General features: G+C 38.9%; 1 protein-coding gene across 2 annotated transcripts in view; it reads left to right on the top strand.

The window, feature by feature from the left end:
* The window catches only part of LOC132830572 (protein CASP-like), a 596,312-nt gene that overhangs the window by 463,840 nt on the left and 108,509 nt on the right, over positions 1-23,963 (top strand). The window contains exon 19 of one of the 2 annotated variants that reach the window (XM_060848389.1): positions 232-397. The exons of the other annotated variant lie outside the window; for it this stretch is intronic. Coding sequence (XP_060704372.1) covers positions 232-397 — 166 coding nt within the window. The remainder of the gene's footprint in view (positions 1-231; positions 398-23,963) is intronic. 2 annotated transcript variants of the gene reach the window in all.

Genomic DNA, 23,963 nt, shown 5'->3' with positions numbered 1-23,963 from the left:
GCTTTCCTTATAGCTGTCTGCGCCGGTGACTTTGAAATCTGGATCAGTAACCCTTCAAGATAACTTGTGATCCTTGAAATGGCTTTCAACACTTGGATGCATTTTGCATGTTTATAAATATAATGTCTTGTAACACTTATTTTCTATTACCAAAACCAAAAGAAATTAGGAGAAAACAATTACTCACAAAATTCTTTGTTTTTCTTTGCCATGCCCTGATCTTTTTCTTAGGTTTTGGGTCTGTCACAAGGGAGTGTTAGTGACATGCTGTCTAGGCCCAAGCCTTGGAGTAAGTTGACTCAGAAAGGCCGAGAACCCTTTATTCGCATGCAGCTGTGGCTGAATGGCGAGCTGGGGCAAAGCGTTCTTCCATCCCAGGTCCAGCAATCAGGACAAGGTAGGTCAGAGAGACGATATGTGTGTGCAGTCTTAACCTGTGGACAGAATTATTGACCACTATCTTGGTGGCTGCTTACAAAGCCATGGCAACAGGGTAATTACATTTCGTATCTTTTAGTTCAAAAAGCTATTTTCCATTTTCCTGTTCTCTCCCTATACACTTCATATTTTTCTTCTTTAATAATCAGCTTGTGATACTTGTACTGTTGTAGTCAATTTAACATCGATTGCTGTGAGTGGCAAATTATTCTAATTATTTTTGCATAAAGCAAATGCTTTCTAATCAGAAGAGTGCATACTTGACAAATGAATGTCCTTATAAGTAAAGTGAGATGGTGCATTTTGCTGGTAAGAATAAGAAGGCAACTTACTCATTGGAAAATATGAGTCTAACCAGGGGACAGGAGTGTAGGGATCTAGGATACCTCTGCACTAATCACTGTGTAAATCTGCAAGTTAAAAAGACTAAAAAGAAAGTGAACAAACCATTAGGTTTCGTTTCTAAAGCAATAGAATTGCAAAACAGGTAGGTATATTAAACTGTGGTAGAACCTTAGTTGAACTACACTTCGCGTCATTAAAAGCATTCAACTCATTTATACTGTTCTGACTGTGGAGCAAACCAGTTAGATCACCCTTCTGCTCAGTTCCTGAACCCTACTTGTAGGCAGAGGGTTCTAGGAGATTGCAACTTCCTACTTAAAAGTGTAGGTAATTATAGACCACTGAGCCGTACTTCTGCCGTAGGAAAGGTGTTGGAAAGGATTATAACAGATTAGATTTATAATCATCTAGCAAGCAGCAATTTGATTTCAGGTAGTCAACATGGTTTCATCAAGGGCAGGTCGTGTCTCACAAACCTCATTGAGTTTTTTGAGAGGGTGACCAAGCATGTAGATGAGGGGAGGACAGTTGATGTGGTATACATGGACTTCAGTAAAACCTTTGATAAGGTTCCACATGGTAGGCTGTTGGAGAAAATGCAGAGTTATGGGATTGAGGGTGATTTAGCAATTTGGATTAGAAACTGGCTTTCTGAAAGAAGGCAGCGAGTGGTGATTGATGGAAAATATTCAGCCTGGAGTCCAGTTACGAGTGGTGTGCCACAAGGTTCTGTTTTGGAACCACTGCGGTTTGTCATTTTTATAAATGACTTAGACGCAGGCATAGATGGATGGATTAGTAAATTTGCAGATGACACGAAAGTCGGCAGAGTAGTGGACAGTTTGGAAGAATGTTACAGGTTGCAGGGTGACTTGGATAAACTGCAGAATTGGGCTGAGAGGTGGCAAATGGAGTTCAATACAGCTAAATGTGAGGTGATGCACTTTGGGAAGAATAAAAGGAAGGCAGAGTACTGGGTCAATGGAAAGATTCTTGGTAGTGTGGATGTGCAGAGGGATCTTGGAGTTCATGTGCATAGATCCCTAAAAGTTGCCACCCAGATTGATAGTGCTGTTTAGAAGGCATATGGTGTGTTAGGTTTCATTGGTAGAGGGACTGAGTTCCAGAGCCGCAATATCATGCTGCAACAATACAAAACGCTAGTGTGGCTGCACTTGGAATATTATGTACAGTTCTGGTCGCCATATTTCGGGAAGGATGTGGAAGTTCATAGAGTCATAGAGATGTACAGTATGGAAACAGACCCTTCGGTCCAACCCGTCCATGCCGACCAGATATCCCAACCCAATCTAGTCCCACCTGGCCCATATCCCTCCAAACCCATCCTATTCATATACCCATCCAAATGCCTTTTAAATGTTACAATCATACCAGACTCCACCACTTCATCTGGCAGCTCATTCCATACATGTACCACCCTCTGTGTTAAAAGTTGCCCCTGAGGTCTCTTTTATATCTTTCCCCTCTCACCCTAACTCTATGCTCTCTAGAAGTATTGGAAAAGGTGCAGAGGAGATTTACTAGGATGTTGCCTGGTCTGGAGGAAAGGCTGAGAGACTTGGGTCTGTTCTCATTGGAAAGAAGAAGGCTAAGGGGGGATTTGATAGAGACATACAGGATGATCAGAGGATTAGATAGGGTAGACAGTGAAAGTCTTTTTCCTAGGGTGATGACGTCAGCTTATACGAGGGGACATAACTATAAATTGAAGGGTGATAGATTTAAGACAGATGTCAGAGGCAGGTTCCTTACTCAGAGAGTGATAGGGGTGTGGAATGCCCTACCTGCCACATTAGGAAGATTTAAACAATCCTTGGATAAGCACATGGATGTTGATGGGATAGTGTAGGGGGAATGAGCTGAGAATAGTTCACAGGTCGGTGCAACAACGAGGACCAAAGGCCCTATTCTGCGCAGTATTGTTCTATGTTCTTCCACAACTGCTCACACAGTTGTCCAAAACTTTAAATCTGTGTCCCCTCATACTTACACTTCACCAAAGAGGTGTAGATTTTCCTTGTCCATCTTGTCTAAATGTATACACTTCCACAAACATACCCTCAAACTCCTTTGTTCCATGGAGAACAACTCCAGTTTATGACTTAGAAATTTCCACATCCATAATAAGATGTCTTTTGCATCTGTCACAAATTTACTAAAATGTAGTGATCTAAATTGAATGCAGTGTTCTAGTTGGGATCAAACTAGAGCTTTTCAGAGGTTCAATACAATTTCCTGCTTTGATTTGTGTTTGTGCTCACTCAGAAAATAAGCTCCAGATCACTATCATCTTATTCTCCAAAGCATATGAGATAAATTGAGCCTTTCTGTAAAGATGTGGAAAGTAAGGTCCTATTCCAATCAGCTCCCACAAAATCAAATAATCAATTCCCTGCCCTCCCAGAAAATCTGTTGGTTGAGGTCAATGATAAATTCCTGGATTATTGTGATTCTCCTGACAAAGGCATGCATGGACAAGAAACTTCACTCTAGCCTCTACCGTGTTAGCTCACCCTTCACCTGATGGAGAAAAAGCATATTTGAGGCCTAGGATCTGAAAACCAATACTTACATTTGAATTACTCCAGGCAGCAGTGATCCCTCCACTGCAAATTGTTTGAAGACTTGGGCAGCCTGCAGCAGGCATCTGAAAGCATGAAGAAATATCACCAGCGGTGCCTTCAATTCTGGTAACAAAAGAGGCAGTTCAACAGCATCTTACTTAAAGATGATGACAGAGTAGCAAGACTGCATGTGGGCTCTTGAGCCAGGGCTCATCTGCTCCCGTCTGCTTTCTTTATTTTTCCATTTTTCCATTTTCCTTCTTTTTTTTCTTTTTTCTTGTGTTTTGTCATTAATTGTTATTCTTTGGGCCCTTGTGCTGCGGATTAATTGGCGACATTGACATGGCAGCAACAATGGGCCACACGTGAAACGGCAGCAGCCTTCCAGCAGTTAGAGGCGACGGTGGATGTGGCTTCTCCTGGCAACTGGAGATGGTGGCAGCAGCCAGGACGTTCTCCCGGTCTTCGACCGGTAGCAAAACCCCTTCAGGGATCAGAGGGGCAGTGGACCTTTCAAGATGATGGTGCCAGCAATATGACATCTCAGAGGAGGGCAACTGGAACTGGACTCTTGGTGAGGTGGCAGCCTAGCTTGGCAGTGGAGCCAGGGACTCCTGGTTTTCAGTGAGGCGGTTGCGAGAGCAGGGCCAGGAACTTCGAGGTTGTGGTGAGAGTGTGGGTTTAGTATGGGACCTGGCATTGGTGTTGGTGAAGTGGGCTCAGCAACGCAGAGATGTTGCTCAAAGAGTGGCGACTCCCTACATTGGTGGGTCTGGTGCAGGAGAGGTGGAAGTGCATGTATCATTGGTGACCTGGCTCTGGACTCACAAGTGGAGGTGGCAGAAAGACAATAAACTCTCTTTTATCTAGATCTTTTTGTTATTTCATTCTTTTTATTCTTAAACGTTTCAAAATAGAGCCCGATTGTGGTGACAGTTGAATTTGTATTTTGCTATATTATTCATTGTAAAATGCAAATAACAATGCATCATTCAATCTCAATGTCCTCTCCCAAGAAACATGGCCAGTATCTAAGTGTACTCATTTAAAATCAGCTTCACTGGGCAGAACATTGAAATAAAAATAGGAATAGAAGTAGGCCATTCTACCTATCATGCCTTGTTCTGTCATTCGACACGATCATGGCTGATCCTCTACCTCAGCACCATATTCCTGCTCTCACCTCATGCCCTTTGGCACCATTAGTTTCTAGAAAGCTATTTCTTTCTTAAATACATTTGCTGACTTGGCCTCCATAGCTTTCTGTGGTAAAGAATTCTACAGGTTGACCACACTCTTCATAAAAACGTTTCCCCTCATCTCAGTCTAAAATGGCCCCCTGTGCTGAGACTGTGATCTTATATTCCAGACCCTCTGTACAGGGGAAACATCATCCCTGAATCTAATCTGTCCAGCCATGTCAGAATGTATGTGACTCAATGAGAGCCCTTCTCATTGTTCTGAACACCAGTTGATCCAATCTATCTCCAGGGAAACCTTACCATCCCAGGAATCAGTTTGGGCTACCTTCGCTGCAGTCCCTCTATGGCTAGGTATTTTTTTCTGAGATAAGGAGATCCAAAAGCTACATAGTACGCCAGGTGTGGTCTCACCCAGCTCCTACAAATGCAGTAAGATTTCCTTGTTCCTGTACTCTCATTTCTACAAAGAAGGCTAGCATGCCATTCATCTTCCTAACTGCTTGCTGCATCTGCATGCATGTTTTTGATTACCAGTGTATAAGGACACGCAGGTCACTTTGTACATTAATCTTTCCCAATCTAGTAACTTTCAAATAGTATTCTGTAATTATGTTTTAGCTACCAATGTGGACAACTTCACAATGATCCCAGTTGTACTATGACTGCCATGTGTTTGATCTCTCACTCAACTTGTCTAAATCACCTTGAAGCCACTTTATATCTTCCTCATCACTTTCACTTCGCTTTTTTGTTGTTAGAAAACTTGTAAATATAACACTTGATCACTCATCCAGTTCATTGATATATATTGTGAACAGCAATGACCTACGCATTGCCCCAATGCCCCACTTGTTACCACATTCCTCTCTGTATAACTCATTTACTCCAATTCTGTTTCTTGTCTGCTGACTAATTCTGAGTCCATGGCATCATTCCATGTATTTTAGTTTTGCAATAACCTCTTATCAAAAGCTTTCAGCAAACCTAAATACATCACAACCACCGATTCTTTCTTCTGTTTTGCCAGTGACACCCACATTCTCTCTATCCATTTCCAATTCTCGCATCTCATTTGTATGCCTGACACCAGATTTCCAGTGCAACTGTGATATTCCAATTTTATCGCAGCAGTTGACTCCTGGGAGACAGTGGAACAATTAAGGGATGTTCTCAAAATATTGGACATATGAGCAATCTTGGAACCCATTGAAACAGAGTGAACGCAAATCATTCTTGACCCTGAGGGACTGTCCAAAAAGAATTTATTATAAAAACGATACAGAGACAATGGAGAAGGTGTAAAATTGATAGGCTGATACCAAATTGAAAGGTTAGATCTGTCAGGGGAGATTGATACATCTGGGGTTCATTTCTCTGGAAAGAACAAAGCTGAGATCTGATAGTAGAGGTCTATATTTAGAGAAAATGTTTCCACGTGATATTTTGACACTAAGATTCTTTCACTGTCTCTGCCATTTCCTCAGGCCGTGGCTTTGAATTCACTTCTTTTTGTGGTATCTTTTCTATTAATTGTTACAGATCTTATCTTCTTATTATAGGTCTTTGTGTGGCTAGGTATTATATTTTGTTTGAAAACTTTCCCTGAAATGCTTTTGAATGGTTAATTAATTTAAGCGTGCAATATAAAATATATTGTTTTTGTGATCAAAACTAGTGGATATAAATAACAACACAGCCATAAGAAAACCCCCCAAGGAATTTAGGAGAAATGTCTTCATTGAGAGTGGTGAACATACATTACTTGCAAAAGGTTGCTGAAGCGAATAATATTTGAGGAAAATCTGAAAAGGAAGAAGGAAAATGATTATGTTGATTGGGAGAAAGATCATGGGGAACATAAAAACTGGCATGGATTGATTGGACCAAACAGGCCTACTTTGTTCTGCAAATTTTCAAATACTTTAGAATCTCGTGTATGTGATATTTATCTTGATATTACTGGTCTTCATGTACCACTGATAAGAAATAACCCTGTTTACCTTGACTTTTATAAGTTAATCCCTATAATCTTCCCATCAATCTAATCTGTTGGAGAGAGTCTAGTTACTGTTACCATTTTTCAGAATTCAGACCCTTCTGGTAAATTTCATGTTATGCAGAGAAATTATCCATCTCCCATAGTGACCATCCCTAAGTTTGTGCCATTTGATGCACCAAGCATCATAATCCCTTCTGTGAAATGTTTTTTGACATTTATCCTAAGCAATTGTTTAGACATTAGTTTTATTATATCTTATTTGCATCAAAATCTTCGTAACTATAGAGGCTATGTTTTTGCTGTAAGTTTGCTCATTAAGCTGGTAGATTGACATTTCATCACCATGCTAGGTAACATCATCAGTGAGCCTTCAATGAAGCTATTTATGTGTCTTGGTCTGTTGTGGAGGGTGATATCACTTCTGGTACTTTTTCTGAGATGTTAGTAAATGAGGTTCAGATCTATATGTTTGTTAGTGAAGTTCCGGTTTGAATGCCAGACCTCTAGGAATTCCTGTCCGTGTCTTTGTTTTAGCCTGTCCCAAGTTGGATGAATTGTCCCAGTTGAACTGGTGTCCCTCTTTGTCTGTGTGTATGGATGCTAGTGATAGTTGGTCATGTCTTTTGATAGCTAATTCATGCTCATGTATCCTGGTGGCTCATTTCCTGCCCGTCTGTCCAGTGTAATGTTTGTTGCAGTCCTTGGACCACCAAAGGACACGACCCACTATCACTAGTATCCCCCACAACCCGGTCCTCACCTTCCACCCCACCAACCTCCATATAAATTGCATTATCCAACACCATTTTCGCCACCTACAAACAGGTCCCAACACCAGAGATATATTTTCCTCCCCACCCCATTCACATTCCATAAAGACCGTTCCCTCAGCAACTACCTCATCAGGTCCACAACCTACCCTCCCCTCCTGCAACCTTCCCCTGCCACAACAGGAATTGCAAAACCTGAGCCCACACCCCCCACCAACCTCTGTCCAAGGTCCCTAAGGAGCTTTCTGCATCCATCAGAGTTTTACCTGCACTTCCACACGTCATTTACTGTATCCATTGCTCCCAGTGCAGTCACCTCTACATTGGGGAGACAGGACGCCTACTCGCAGACCGCTTCAGAGAATATCTCCAGGACACCCCACCTCTCCGTGGCCGAATGTTTTAACTCCTTCTCCCATTCTGCCAAGGATATGCAGGCTCTGGGCTTCGTCCATTGCCCCTTCTTTAACGCCCAACGCCTGGAGGAAGAACGCCTCATCTTCCACCTTGGGACACTTCAACCCCCGGGCATCAATGTGGATTTCATCAGTTTCCTCATTTCCCCACCCCCAACCTTACCCCAGTTCCAACCTTCAAGTTCAGCACTGTCTCATGACCTGTCCCACCTGGCAATCTTCCTTCTCACTCCATCCTCCCCTCCGACCTGTCACCTTTTCCCCACCTCCACCCACCTGTTGCACATTCTCTCCAGCCCCAATCCCCTTCCATTTATCTCTCCACCCCTGAGGCTCCCAGCCTCAATCCTGATGAAGGACTTTTGCCCGAAACATCATTTTTCCTGTTCCTTGGATGTTGCCTGACCTGATGTGCTTTTCCAGCACCACACTCTTGCCTATGTTCTCCTGGTTGCTGAGTTTCTCCACTGATAGCAGAACTTTGTAGAGATGCTAAATTTGATCTTTAATTTGCAATAAACTAGCTGATGACAGCCAGTATAGGTGGTTAGAATTACTGAAGACTCAAAGAGGTGGTACTTAGCCTCTGAGGGACATTAGTTACGCTTCAGTTGCGTTCTGACAAAAAAATTTGGTTGCACTCATTTTTGGGGATATGGTGCAAGCAATTCCTTGTGATGTGAGCTAAGACAAACCTGATATTAGATTTTGGGTTTCATTACTGTTGAGTAAACTATGGGTTAACTGAGGGATCTCAACAATGGAGTGAAATTGCCAATCAATGGCTGCATTTGCAGCAGCAGTCAACATAAAGAATTTAGAGTGCGGTAGGGCCCTGAGGAGAAAAACAGTAATCCTTGGAAATTGACATGCTGGTTGTATTGGGGCTTCATTTTGAAGTATACCAGCCGAGTTGGGCCAGTATGTGCCATTCACACATTTTACTGCATTTGACCTCTTGCAGTCTTTGGCTATTAAAAGAAACTGCGCTGGCTGGGTCAGCAGCTGAATTCTATAATGTGAATTCAGAGAAAGTATTATAAACTCCTGTCAGTGCTACAGTTGAGTTACCCTGTTGCTTGCAGATTGCAACAGACTGCACATCCATGTGACTTGCCAAATGCTGCTTGTGCCATACCTTTTGATATTATCTCGCCATGAAATGGGAGCCTTAAGCTCCTGGAAGGCTCCTAATTTGCATGTGTTAAAAAGCCTATTTCAGGCATTGATGCTATTTCTTTGGCCCAGATCTGCAGGTCAGGATGTTGTCTCATTATGGAAAAGTTGTAAACTCATGAGAAGAGTGAAGCGCAGATTCACTGAGCTGTTACCAGAGTTAAGAGGTTGCAGTGAAGAAGATAGACTTGATTAATTATGGCAGCAAACAAATTAAAGCTCTACAGTTACTGGAAAGTTGAACAAAAAAATCTAAAAAGCAAAAAAGCTTAAGTAGGATCTATGGGCAAGTAAAAATGTTAACGTTTTGCAATATAATCCTTCCCTCGTTCTGATATCATTTTATATTTATAATGCTGTACGTTTATTACTCTTTTCACAGATACTGAATGACCTGATCAGCATTGGCAACATTTTCATTTGTCCTGAAATATTAGGATTTTTGTCACTGGAACTGAGAAGGTTAAGAGATGCTCCTAGAGAACGTCTTTTAAGATTATGTTTTTTTTGAAGTTACAGTAGATAACAGGGCATAGGTCAACCTGGCATATCAAGTTGACCTGATATTTTTAGTACTTAAATGCCACGTTTCAGCATTTAATTTGTACTTAAATCAATCCTTCCCAAACCCCTTCTTTCAGGTAATAATTCCCTCTGGTTATCTGGATCTTATCAATTTTGAAAATGTAGTTTTTTTAAAAAAAATTAATGAATTGCATTGTAACTGTATGAACTCAGTCATGCCCTGAAGAAATATCATTGTACTTTATAATTACATAAACAATGAATTGCAGAAACCATGTTGAGAATTTAAAATCACAGAATCCCAACAGTGGGGAAAGAGGCCATTTAGCTGATTGAGTCTGCATCAAGCCTCCAAACAGCATCCCACCCAGACCCAGCATCCCACCTTATTGTCGTAACCCTGCATTTACCAAGGCCAATCCATCTAGCCTGCACATCCCTAGACACTAGGGGAAACTTAGCATGGCCAATCTACCTAACCATCTTTGGACTGTGCACAGAAACCATAATACCTGATAAAAAAAACCTATCAGACTCAGGGAGAATGTGTAAACTCCACACAAACGGTCAATCGAGGGTTGGAATCAAATCTTGCTCCCTGCCGCTGCGAGGCAACAGTGCAAACCACTGAGCCAACATGCCGCCAATTTGTAAAATTTACAATAAGATAAATTTTAAATATTATTAACCAGGGTGAAAAATGTTTCTTGCAGTTTTACTGTGAACTGTATAATTATCCAGCAGTCAAAGCTCAGTGTGTGTACAAATTAACATGATGGCTGTGAGATTATCATAACTGCAGTAATTTTTCAGTGATCTTGGTATTCATTGAAACACAAGGTAGGGACATTGTGCATGCAACTCAAATTTGAGTTGGGCTCCAAAAAATATATGTCTAAAAAGCGTTATTGACTTGCAAAATAGATGATTAGTTTTTGTATTATTGATCAAGCATAATTTCAATTTATTTGAAAGCTGAAATATGAGTTTTCCTGAAGTTACATATGTCAATAGTGTAAAACAGAAAAATAATCCCCTAATCAGCATTACATTAAAAGAAACAAGGACGAAAAGGACAAAATATTTCCAGTGACTTCAAAAATATGTTTGGTGTACTCTCAGTTCCTTTCCAGGGTACAGTTAGACGAAAAGTAATTTGTTTTATTTTCTTTTTGTACACATGTATTTTGCAAGGCACCAGAACAAACTGGATTTCATCGAAGTATTCCTTCTCTCCAGAAGGAGAGTTTGGCTTTGCCATCTTGCTTTGTAAATGGTAGATGGTCCCTCAGTTCTTTCCAATGGAAACAAGTGTGTTAGCATTTACATTGCTGGTTGCAGCTTAATTTGAGACATAGTTAAAAATCAAACAACACCAGGTTATAGTCCAACAGGTTTAGTTGGAAGCACACTAGCTTTCGGAGTGCCGCTCCTTCATCAGGTGATAGTGGAGGGCTCAATTTGAAGGCACAGAATTTATAACAAAAATTTACAGTGTGATGTAACTGAAATTATCCATTGAAAAATACCTTGATTGTCTGTTGAGTCTTTCATCTGTTCGAATACCATGATAGTTTCACTTCTTTCATGTGTAAATCACAAAACCTTTTTTGTTAGCCCCCTGTGTTCTCTGTCTATGTCATGATGTTTAGATTGATTCTAATCTAAAAAGTGAGATAACAGAGTTTTACATGAATGCATGCAGTCTTTGAGCAAAGTACAATGTAATCCTGCAGGTACAAGTTCCCCCCACAAAATATATGTGTGCATGTGGGTATTTGTCTGTGTGTGTGTATGGGAGTGCCTGTGTGTGTATGTAGGAGTGTCTGTGTGTGTGTAGTGCAATGGTGGTAACCTGAATTGTGACATGACCCCAAGGTCCCTGTTGAGGCCCTTCCTATGGGTACCGAACTTAGCTATCAGCCTGTGCTCGGCCACTTTTCGCTGCTGCCAATCCCGAAGTCCAAATCATGATTTGAGACATGTTATACTTGGGATATAGGACAACCCCTATTTCCTGAAGGATTTGTGAAGCTTCAAAGATAGACTTATATACTTTGACCTATAGCAAATATTGCATTTATCTCTTAAGTTGTCAATGAAATAGTATCAAAAGAGCATGAATTACACAACCTTGAAACAAGAATTGAAGAGATGGTAAAAATTGATAGTTTGCAAACAAAAAACTTAGAATGTAGTGGATCAGTATTCTCTGTCACAACCACTCCTGTAGTAATTTATATATATGCTGATTAAAAAGGAAGTAAGAGTTGTTTGATTTTTTAAAAAATGTTAGATATTATGATTGCAGGTCAGAGAGAACTGTTGAATATTGTTTCTGTGTTATAAATGACTTCAGTGTTTCTGAGTTATGAGATGGGAGTGGTAATTCTCAATAAAGCAATAGGTACTAAATCTTTAACAGGGTGCCGAAATACCACGGCATCATATATAACTATCTCAAGAGTCTAAGTTGAATTAAACCCTAGGCATTTGGTCTCAGGCTTTAGTATCTCAGGTACATTTGCTCCACTGACAATGCTGATAAATGATAGCTAGCAAGAAAAAAATGGAATATGTGCTGCTCCTCTGTTCATTATGTCCTGCTTTTAAGCAATTGTCGTATATAGTGAGCATTGCAACAACACTTTCTGATTGTATCAGTTCATTCTTCAAACATTGTCGCGATCATTGAATAGTGGATAGTTTTTCAGTTGGAAAAATCTGGCATATAATCAATGAGAAGGTTGGAGGTTTTACACAATCATGATGAGCTGTTACAGTTTGAAGTCTTTAAAACATTGAGGCTAGCATGATTTGACTCTTTAAGATATTTTGACTTTGATAATGATAGATAACGTTTCTGCCAAAGCAACAAGACGTCGAGGAACAGAATACTCATAATCTGATCTTCAAAACGGAACTGTTCTTCAAAAATTACAAATTGTCCAAAACGCCATCAGTTGCATCCTTACCTACAATAGGTTCCTTATTACTCTCATGATCAACTGACCTTCACTGAGTCTGTATCGCAAGCAATTTCATTATTTTTGTTTTCATCCACACATAACTTCCTGACCCCAGCACTACAGATCTCTACAACTTGAGTCTGCTGTATGTTCCTCTTCACACCTTTAATTTTTCCAATCATGGTTTCACTTGCAATTCCTTTCCTGTCTTTTGAATGAAATATTGTCCACTGTCTGCTCAGATAGATATAAAAGAATTCCCTTTCGGAGTCTGTATTTTCAAATGAACATATATTGTATTATATGTTGCACATTTGTTTTGAGGAGTCTTGCTTACAGGCATTATCATACCCGTTTTCAAAAAGAAATTGATGTGCGAAACAGAGTCCATCTCCACTTTCCGGGAAAGCGTCTGAAACTTTAATATATTGAAGTATACTGCACACTAGATCTTTATGTTGAATTGGGTATAGCAGCTTTATGCTTCAATAAATTTAATAATCCTCTAATGGAACATAGAACAGGAACTGATTTGCATTCCTTTTCTTTGTTCTTCCCAGAGTATTTCAACAGTGGAAGGTTAATTATTTCTCCATCACCCCTCCCCCCAACTTAACAACTTTAATTTTGTTTTTCTTTTCTCCATTGGATATCCAGGATTGATGCTGTGCTAGGTCTATCCCAGTGCTGCACCATTGTTAGCAGGACTAAATGTGTGAGAGTGCTTGAAATGCTTTTCCCTCTGGTTTATTCCCCTTCGTAGTGGGGAAATTCTAGAAACCTGCCTGCTACTTTACTGTCTGTGCTTTGACTACTGTTTCGAGAGAACATCTGAATGATTCTCATTTTTAATAAGACGGGGTAACCTCCCTCAAGGTTGGGGAATTGTCTTGGATAGTGAACTGGCAATATTTGCCACAAAAATGCATATATTTAATTATTTTGAACAATATGTTGCAAGGTAATTCTAATTTAATTTGTGATTAGTTAGAATGGTAAGGCTGTGAAATGAAATGGGTTTTAAATTGTACATATGAGAAAGTGATTTCAAATGCTTATGCAGATCAGTCACACTTAGTACCTTAGTATAACATCTGTATTAGTAATTACATTTCTAACATTTCTTCCAATATACTTACTGTTGAAGAATGTTTGAAAAAAATGTTCAATTTGTAGTAAGAATAAAACCATGACAATGAAAAAGGCTATTAATATATAACACAATTGGAAGAAGTTATTTCTTAGTCGCTAAGATTCAACTGTGCGGTAAGGTATCTATGTTATTTAGGCTGTTCAGTGAACTAGATCCTGACCTGCTGAACTCAATTTTAAGATGCAGCTGCAATGACCCACAGGGAGCCTGAATTTTATGTTTGTTTAGTTTGTCCCCAGATATCATTCGTCATTCCTCTATGCGCTAGCACTGCATTGCCTGGTAATGGGAATACCCAGAGGAGCCGTATAAAGCATTAACGCAGCAGAAAGTGCCTAATTAGAATTGGTATTGTTAAAGGCATTGGTATTACTCTGAATAATTTGTCTTGCTTTAGGGATTCATAAAACTTAATCCCTTTTTAATAAAAGTATAAGAAGCTCCTTTTTTGCTATTTCATATCAGAAAGACAAAATTAATCTATAGTTTCTCTTCAGGGTAAATTAATATGTGAGCAAATCCCTTCAAAAAGCACTAAAGTGCCAGTAAGTAAATGTAAATTACATGAAGGTAATTAAAAAAAATCCCCTTAAAACAGTTGCATTGCACTAATGTCAACAGTGTCTGAAGAAAATGATGGAACATAAAATACTACATATAGTTAAGTTAAAGATTTAATATGAAGAATTCATCGCATCAATGACCATCAAAAACAAATTCGTTTCAACTTGAACATTTCAAAAATCTATCACAATAAAGCAATTAGGTTGATGGAGGTAAGTTACATATTTATATAAAAACAGAGAAAACTAAATATTTGTTTTCTTTAGTCATGATTCACTGAGGCATTTATGATCATGTCATTATCTCTTTTCACGCACCTATCCCCCCACCCCAACCACCACTACCAAAGCAACCATTTTAGCAACCATTTGAACTCCCTTGGTGTCACGTAATATTTCCCAGTTGTGTGAGTGGGCGCCTGCTTAGTACCCATCTGCTGTCTATAACTGCATTACTCTATTTGGAACACCTTCCAAATTCTCCTTTCATTCCACTCCTCTGTTTTCATCGATTTGAAGAGTTTCCTCGATTCCCTCTAAGATGTGGCAAAATCAGTAACTTGAATTGTGGAGCATTTTGAAAGTGCATTCATGTTCAAGCATTATTTGGCTTCAATATTACAATATGTTTGACTGCTTTAACCAGTGTTGTTCTTTTTGCTGCAAATTGGGACACAATGATAGCACTAGAACTTGAAGTTATGCAAGTGCAACATTTTCCACTATTAAATAATTGATGACTAATTTCTCATATTACTATTTATAGTGTTCTAGTTTAAATTAATATTTATTTCACACATGATAGCCCAGTTATTTGTATCTTTACTGTTAAGGTTAAAAAGTAAAATTTGCTATGCAGTTGCTAGCTTGCTGTAAAGGTCAGCTATCTGTTTTTCTTGTAACTCATCCTTGTTTGTGTGGTTGAATGAAGAATTTAGAATTACACTATGATGCCTAGAGGTGGGCGAGTTTGAGGACTCCCCAGGCGCAGAGAAAGATGTTGTAATCAATTACCACATCATAACACTGATACATGATAATTACTGAATGTTCCTCCAGAGATAGCACAGCATTTGGCTGGCATGCAGTCCTTTATGGTTGGATGCCTGATTAATATGCAAATAATCGTCCGATTGCATGATGAATGCAGTGGAAGAGTGTACTGATAATGTGATCAGTGAGGCAAAGAGATGATAAATTGCTTTTACTCACTGCTGTTTTTGGTTTGCATAAAGTATCTTCATTTTATAAATGTTTGATCAAAATTAACTACAGGAGTGTTTTATAATGACCTATAAGGACAACATTGCCAAAAATTTTATGTAAATTATATGTGTTCAGAAATGTAATATGCCCATAATAGATTTAAGAAGGCATCTGGTATTGTGCTTACTCTAGACAGGTTGCCTAATGATTTTTTAAATTCATTCTGCCCAGCACGTTTTCCCTGCAATTTTATGGCATGCTTCCTCTCTTGAAGGCAATAACTCCCTTACTGCGATATCATTGCATTGATACCAGATGCTCGACAGTACCTTTCCTGACTGCTTTATCATTCTTGTGTGAATTTCAGCAGATGATGACAGGAGAGGACATTGCAGCCAGATCCTGTTCTGCTCATATACATGCACTTCTGGAAGATGTTCCTGCAGATAACGTTGGAATCAGAATCCTGACCAATCATTCTTTCTTAATGCAGAGCCATTGCTCCTGATTTGTTGCTTTTTTGTTTAACTATTGCTCTAACAGAGTTCATCAAACCCAACTTCTTAATCTAAAATCAAATGCTAAATTAATTTTTTTATGGTGGCACTGCACTAGATTTAGTCTGATGCCAAAGATTATGAATTTTATTGTTGCTGAAAAAAGACAAGTTGTTGAAGCTTTTTGTTTCATCAGGACAATTTACAACGAATACCTGTTTAAAGAAAAAAACAACCTTTCTGAGAAAGTGCTTATTGGTTGGCAGGTGGCCTGTGATTAGTAGAGGTGTTGCAGTTGAGGACGAGTTGACTGATAATCAAAGGCCAAGTGCTTAAATTTTAGACCAGGTAGGATAATGGTGCCTGGACATGCTAGTCAAGCCATAAGAACATTTTGCTTAGCTCTCGAATGTGGTAGTTGAATTTTACTGCTGGTGTGATGCTAGATATGTAGGCCTTATATCCCAAAGACTAGTGGATCATACCACTAAGCATATTTCTTAAGTTGTTCAGAACCAGCAAGTTACTGACTATACCCAGCCAGCCAACACTTGCAGAATTTGCAACACAGTGTCCAACATTACATATAATTTTTTACAATTGGACAGCATTTGCTAAGTAATCCTGACTGTAAAGATTTATGCTAACAACCAGTTTGGAATTGTCATTTAGGCTTGCATATCCTAGAAGCTATGAGTATTAATACACTGCTCTTTGCATATAGAAAGAAAGTATACACGCACTGTGCCTGTTTTAAGTCAGCAAAATAGGTGACAGTCAATCTGTAATTCATTTCTCAGGTGAATACCTTGACTAATCAGAGTTAACCTGCCTAGTTTAAAATTTAAACAATGTTTGACATTTATTTGTCAGTCATGTTACTGCTGGATTGGTATTTCTTGTGAATTGTGTTGATGAGTGCAAGATGAAAATATTCAGCACTCTTTGTCTTTTTTCAGCAATTCTTAACTTCTGCACTACCAAAAAAGTATTATGAATTTTCATGAGGTGAATTTTAAACAATCTGTTTTGCAATTATCACTATCTGAGTAAAATTGTATAAGGGTAGGGCATCATCAAAGCTGAAAAACACGTATTACATGCTTTATGTTCTCCTTTCGTCACATATGATCTATACCTATTTTACTTAGTTTAAATACCTTAACCTTGTGATGTCCAGTGTGTGATTATATATTTTTATAATTATATTTCAATTTCAATTTTTTAATTCTGAACTAGTGCTACATGTATTTTTGTGTGTCTAAACAAGTTTAATTATTAACTTCTAAGTATTTTTGTAGCTATAGTGATGTCTTTTTTTAAAAAAAAGGTCTGTGTGTGTATGTTTTGGAGGCTAATGGAAATTTTGTTTATATTGGGAGAGTTTACGAATGAACAAGGTAAACCGTGTAGTACATTAAGCAGTCAGATAGCAGATTCTGAAGTGTTTTTCTGGGCTTAGGGGAAACACCCATCTCAAACAAAAGAAGTTCTTTTTTACAATACAGTTTGGGCAGTTTTACTTGACTCTACCTGGAGGTGAAAAGGAGAAGATAGCTTAGAGTTATAAAAATAGGTTACCTTGGTCCAAGATGTTTAGTTTTAAAAATTCCAGACTAGAAATATTTGGTAAAAACCCTGGAGGGGTAATTTGAAGCAAGAAATGTTAGATTCAGTTATAGGACAAACACAAGAGTGAGGCTATCAGATTCTCACAGACAGGAATTAAAGTCACAGCTAAGTTAAAACTTACTTGAGATCAGAAGGAGTTGTCTTTCTGGTGTCTGAGTGCCATAGTAGTATGTTGTTCAGATAAATAGGATCATATTTTGACTGTGTTTCAAAATCTGTAAATGTGTGTTGTATATAAATAGGTTCATAAATTTATCTTCATTTCTTTTGCACAATAAGCCTCTGTTTTATTGTTAAAACCAAATTCGCAACATTAGTGTCCACTAATAACATTAGTTGGATTATAACAACTTGTACAATTGTTCAAACAATGAGGTATGTAATTATAAGGAGAGGCATACTGTTCTTATTGTGAAGATGGTTGTGAGGTTGAGGGCCAGATCCCATCTAGGAGGGTTGTGAAATTACATTCACCGTGGGCGGCACGGTGGCACAGTGGTTAGCACTGCTGCCTCACAGCGCCTGAGACCCGGGTTCAATTCCCGACTCAGGCGACTGACTGTGTGGAGTTTGCACGTTCTCCCCGTGTCTGCGTGGGTTTCCTCCGAGTGCTCTGGTTTCCTCCCACAGTCCAAAGATGTGCGGGTCAGGTGAATTGGCCATGCTAAATTGCCTGTCATGTTAGGTAAGGGGTAAATGTAGGGGTATGGGTGGGTTGCGCTTCGGCGGGTCGGTGTGGACTTGTTGGGCCGAAGGGCCTGTTTCCACACTGTAAGTAATCTAATCTAATCTAATCTAATCTAAAACAAGTAATGTATGAACTGACACCAGAAGTTATCTGCTTTTAGATTGCTTTTAAAATCCAACTGACTTGTAAATGTTGCTCATTTATAGGAGCCAAATATCACCAATAGCTTTTAATGCCCTCAAATGTGTCTTAGTGTCAATCAACAGTAAAAACTCACTATTTAATTGATATGACAAAACCACTGCAAGTGGGGATACATTCAAGTTAAACATTCGGTAGATGTGGCATTAAGTTTCCTGAGTATTAATTTAAATTAGCATCGTGGTCTCAGGTCAAATGCAGTCAATGACACCTGCTGATTATCGATGACTGCCTCCCCAAGTGCTAGAATGGTATTTTTCCCTGTTGAACAGTAGCAAAGTGAATACAAAATTAGGGGAGTAATAAGAAACAGAGAGTAATGACATTCAATACTTTTCGGGCTGGAGAAGAGTTTATAAAACATAGTTCCCAGGTTTCCATTTGACATGCTTTTCTTAATGGAGAAAGTGAGGACCGCAGATGCTGGAGATCAGAGCTGAAAATGTGTTGCTGGAAAAGCGCAGCATCCAAGGAGCAGGAGAATCGACGTTTCGGGCATGACGATTTAGATCTTGGTGTGCAGGGGACAGTTTCAAAATTTGCAGATGACGTGAAACTTGGATGACTTGTCCACTGTGTGGAGCTCCAAAAGGACTGTGACAAGTTGGAGTGGGTGGACAGGCTGATGAAGTTCAGTGTAGAGAAATGAGAGGAGATGGAAGAACATTGAAAGATAATATAAAATGGAGGATACAATTCTAAAGGGGATGCAGGAGCAGCAGGATATGGGAGTATATGTGCACGGATCATTGAAGGTTGTAGGATAGATGGAGAGCAGTAAATAAAGCATGGAGTATCCTCGACTTTATTAATAGGAGCATAGAATCTAAGAGCAAGGAGGTGATGTTGAACGTAAGTACATGTAGACCTTAGCTGGGGTATTGTGTGCAGTTATGGCCACAATATTATAGGAAAGATGTGAATACATTGCAGAGAATGCAGAAGCAGTTTACAAGAATGGTTCAGAAATTAGCAATTTCAGTGATGAGGAAGTTTGGACTGGTCTCCTTGGAGAGAGGAAGGCCAAGAGGAGATTTGATAGATGTTTTCAAAGTCATTAGTGGGCTGATTTGGAGATGCCGGTGTAGGACTGGGGTGTACAAAGTTAAAAATCACACAACACTAGGTTATAGTCCAACAGGTTTAATTGGAAGCACACTAGCTTTCGGAGCGACGCTCCTTCATCAGGTGACTCCAGTTAAACGTGTTAGACTATAACCTGGTGTTGTGTGATTTTTAAATTAGTGGGCTAGATGGACTGGGTAGGAGAAGCTGTTCCCACTCATAAAAGGAACAAGAATGAGAGGGCACAGATTTAAAGTGATACGCAAAAGAAGCAATAATGATGTGAGAAATATGTTTTCATTTAATGCGTAGTGAACTCAGTGAAATACACTGCCTGGAAATGTTGTGGAGGCAAGTTCCATTGAAGCATTCAAGAGGGCATCAGATAATTATTTGGATGGAAATAGTGTGCAGAGGTTTGGGTCAAAATAGGAGATTGGCTCTTGGTAATGATTAGAGCCAGTGAGTAGGCCAAATATCTCCTACAGTGTAACTTACACCATAACAATTGTATGAACATTACTTGGAGAAAGCTCTGAAAGAAACATTGTACAGTGCCTCAGGAGCTTCAATGTCCACCACCAGTGACTTGAGGTTACCAAGTCCTTGAGGACTAAGAGGCCTTGAGGCCTTGTGTCAGGTGATGTCTTGCAGACATTATCAGGCTTCCATATCATGGATACACTCCATTGTGTGGGGTGACTCCATTATTTTGCTACTAAGTCGGATAGTCAAAGGGTGGATCCAGTAAACCAAACAAAATGCTTATGGTGTCCTGCAAGCCGTCACCATACTTTTGCTTCTCGCTTTCCACTAAATAGTGAGACCAATGCTGAGTATTATGGGATGTGCCAAGACGAGCATTAAGCATACCTTAAAATAACCTTACAATCTGGTTAATGTGCAGGATAGGGTTCCCTGCATGTTAAGTACCAAAGACAAGAGCAGGCTGTAGTTGCGGCCAAACAGTCTTACAACAAACAATTTGGAGAAAAAAACTCTTCAGGCTATCTCATCCAGCCAAGTACATTGGTAAGCAGGCAGCAGATGACAAAGAGAAATACTTCATGGATCTCCATCATCAACCAAGGTGGAGTCCAGCACACAGAGCAGTAGGTGTGGTTGAAATATTTGTATGCAAAATTATGGTGTCATGACTCACCAAGATTGCTTAGATATAGTGTTCTCTCCCTCAGTGTGACTTCATCCACTGAGGAGAGCAATGGCAGTAATATTTTGGGAGCAGGGTTACATTTTCTTGAAGTCACAACCATTGTAACCTAGGAGTATATATTGGGCGTGAAGCACTCAGCTCCATTTTGACAATTTCAGTGTGAACAAACAAGGTGGATACTTAACAGATCCCAAGTAGCAGTTTGCCAGCACCGATTGCTCTACACTATCTCCCGGCTGATTCAGAAATATCACACCCATGTGTTCGAATAAATTTCCTGTCTTTTGCAAAACTGAAATAATATTGTAAACTTTAAACTTGTGAAAGGAATAACTTTTGAGAGAAGATTAACTGGGATTTATCTTGAGAAACATGTCCAATGTTGATTTAATGTTGGTGGTAAAGTCTCACCTCTGAGTCAAAAGGTTTTAGCCATACTCAAGGGATTTGAGGATGTAATCCAGGCTGCCATTGAGGGAGTGATGCATTGTCAAGGGTGTTGTCTGTTTTGCATGCAATGTTAAACCAAGATGTGATCTTCCTAACCAACACGATTAATGCTTGGTTCAGAAAACCAGCACTAAAAACCCAAGATTTTTATTAAAGCTTTTGAGTAAACAGCTTTATGTAAATAGCTGCGGTGTTTTCCTGTATTATCAAAATAATTTCATTGGCCTTGTTTTTTTGTGGGTTGTGAAATGCATCATTTCAACTTGAGTCCTTTTTTTTACAGCATAGTGTAGCTAACAAAGCTTTGTCGGACAACAGAGATGCTTTATCTGAAGCAATAGCACTCACATACAAGAAAATTAAGCCAAATCAATAATCTTTTTACTATAAAACCTTTTCTATTTATAATTGTTTTTCTGTTATGCAGCACAATGTAAATTAAGTCAACCCGTTAAAGTTGTATAGCATTGTTGGAATTATTTCTTCCCAAAGCCAGTAACTTTGGCATGTACAGGCTGTGCAGACATCTAATGATGTCTGCTGTGCCAAGGATTCTAGCTACATACCTGGCAGGAACCTGGAATAAAAGGTGACTAATAGACGCTGTGTGAATCAAGCAATGCAGCAGGTAACAAAAACAGAGATTGCTGGGAACGCTGCAGGTCTGGCAATATCCTTGAAGAGAAACCAGAGTTAATGTTTTGGGTCAAGTGACCCTTCCTTAGAACATAGTGCTCTGAGGAAGGGTCACCGGACCCAAAATATTAACTGGTTTCTCTTCACAGGTGCTGCCTGACCTTCTGTGCTTTTCCAGCAACTTCTGTTTTTGTTTCTGATTTACAGCATCCGCATTTCTTTTGGTTTTTAATACAGAAAGTAAACTGCTATAAATCTTAAATCATTTTCATAACTAGCAAGAGAATAACTATTTTAAATGTTAACACAGCAAAACAATTAATAGTAAGAAATTACTTCATCCTGAAAAGATTATGATAAAAGTGAATAATATACTGTTTTTGAGCTTATTTGATGTTAATTTTGAGAATTTGTAGCTAGAAGAAAGCTGGCATTTGCAAACAAAATTCTGTCTGGTTATTTCCACTGCTAATGGCACTGAATGTTTGTGTTTGCTTATCTAGACTTTCACGTAGGCTGTAATAAATTTCCTGCAGATCTACCGTGGAGGTTGTGGTCTGCATACAAGTTTACCTACAAAGGTTCAGGCAGTTGCTTTATTGGAGATGGTGTCTTAGTGACTCTATCACCAGTGCCAACATCTCTGTATTTTGCATTTGGTGGTGGCCTGAGATTGACAGTAGTTCTGTAAGTCAACGTACTTCCAATTAAACCACCAGTGGAATTCAGGCACATTTACATGGAGAATCAGGGCCTTCTCATTCTTTATGCAGACAATAGTGTACTTGTTTCCATGCAAGACCCCAGGTCTATAGAGATATTGTAGTGTTAACTGCTCTGATTTTTGCTCATTGAATTTAAAAGAGATTCATGAAATTTATCTATCACATTGCATTATAGGAAACATCAGTGTTGGCATATCCCTTGCAGAAACTTTTTTTAAGGAAAAAGATTAGGATTTTTTTTCATAAATGTAAAATAAATTGACAAATTTATGTGATTAAAGGCTTAACCCTTGTAATATCATACTAATCATAGAAAAAGCATCTTGTTTGCTCATGAAGCACTTTTTAAAAGCCTTTCTTTCTTATTAGCTTGAAGGTTTGGTTTTTGTGCAGAAATATTACCAAAGTTCTCAAAGGACAGGGGGGGTGTTTAGTATGTTTGAGAACTCAGTTATTAACAAATAGATTAATGCAAGCCAAATAAATGGGCTAACTTTTGCCAATCAACATCGATGATAATGGAATTCACAAAAAGCTCTTTGTTTGTATATTTCTTCTCTGCCATTTTAGTAACCAGAACAATGATTATGTCTGGCAGCATATTGCTGAATGCTCTTCTGTTTCTTTATAATAATTCCTTTTCTTCCAAATGCACATTGTGCCTTGTGGCATGCCAGCAGTAAAAATGTCAGTTGCAATAATTATTTCATGGTGAAAAATGCTTGCAGACATCATCATCTCGATGCTCGCAATAATAAGAAATGACTTTATCCTGACTTTAAATAGGCAGAAAATGAAAACAGTCAAGTTTATTATAGAGAACTTATCCACTGATTTCTGAGATTTGGTCAAAGAAAGAACATGGAAAGTTTTAAAGCAGCTGGTTTGAAATAGTATTCTAGTAGGAGTATGACCACTGGTGATACATCAGAGTCTTTGTTAATTTAATGGTTGTAAATTCACATCAGATGTGAACCTTCAGCTACATTATGGGTGTTGGGGACAAACAAAATCAGTGGTTGGTGAGCAGTAAAAGTGATTTACTCCATAATATGCAAAGGAAGTCATTGAAGCAAGAATCTTGAGTGTAACCTGTTTGAATTTTCAACCAAACATCCCTGTAGTAACTGCATTCAGGTAACTATTACAAATGCTCAACCCAGTGTTAGCTTATTTGAGTGATGTAACAAAAAATACTAGAGAGTATTGAGGAAACACATTGGGAAAAGGTGGATAAGGCTTAAAATTGGACTCAGGGATCATACTGTGTGATTAACTTGTGTCATTTCAGTACGTGGGATGCAGCTAGAAAATACCGTGCTGCATGTTAAATTTATACAATAACACCAAGAGCTCTACACACCTCATAGGAGGCACAAGTTTGTACAAAGCTAAAACTGTCAACGATCATGCAAAATATTTACAATGTTGGAAAATTGAAAAGAAAATCTAATTTCTGAAAAGTTCTGGTGTGAAGCAGCCTCAATGGAAAAACAAACAGTTAATATTTCAGAACAGAGCATTAAAAAGGTTTCCTACATCTCTTAA

This window comes from Hemiscyllium ocellatum, chromosome 31, assembly GCF_020745735.1.
Source record: "Hemiscyllium ocellatum isolate sHemOce1 chromosome 31, sHemOce1.pat.X.cur, whole genome shotgun sequence".
NCBI classification, from domain to species: Eukaryota; Metazoa; Chordata; class Chondrichthyes; order Orectolobiformes; family Hemiscylliidae; genus Hemiscyllium; species Hemiscyllium ocellatum.
This window is presented reverse-complemented; position numbering and strand designations above follow the sequence as displayed.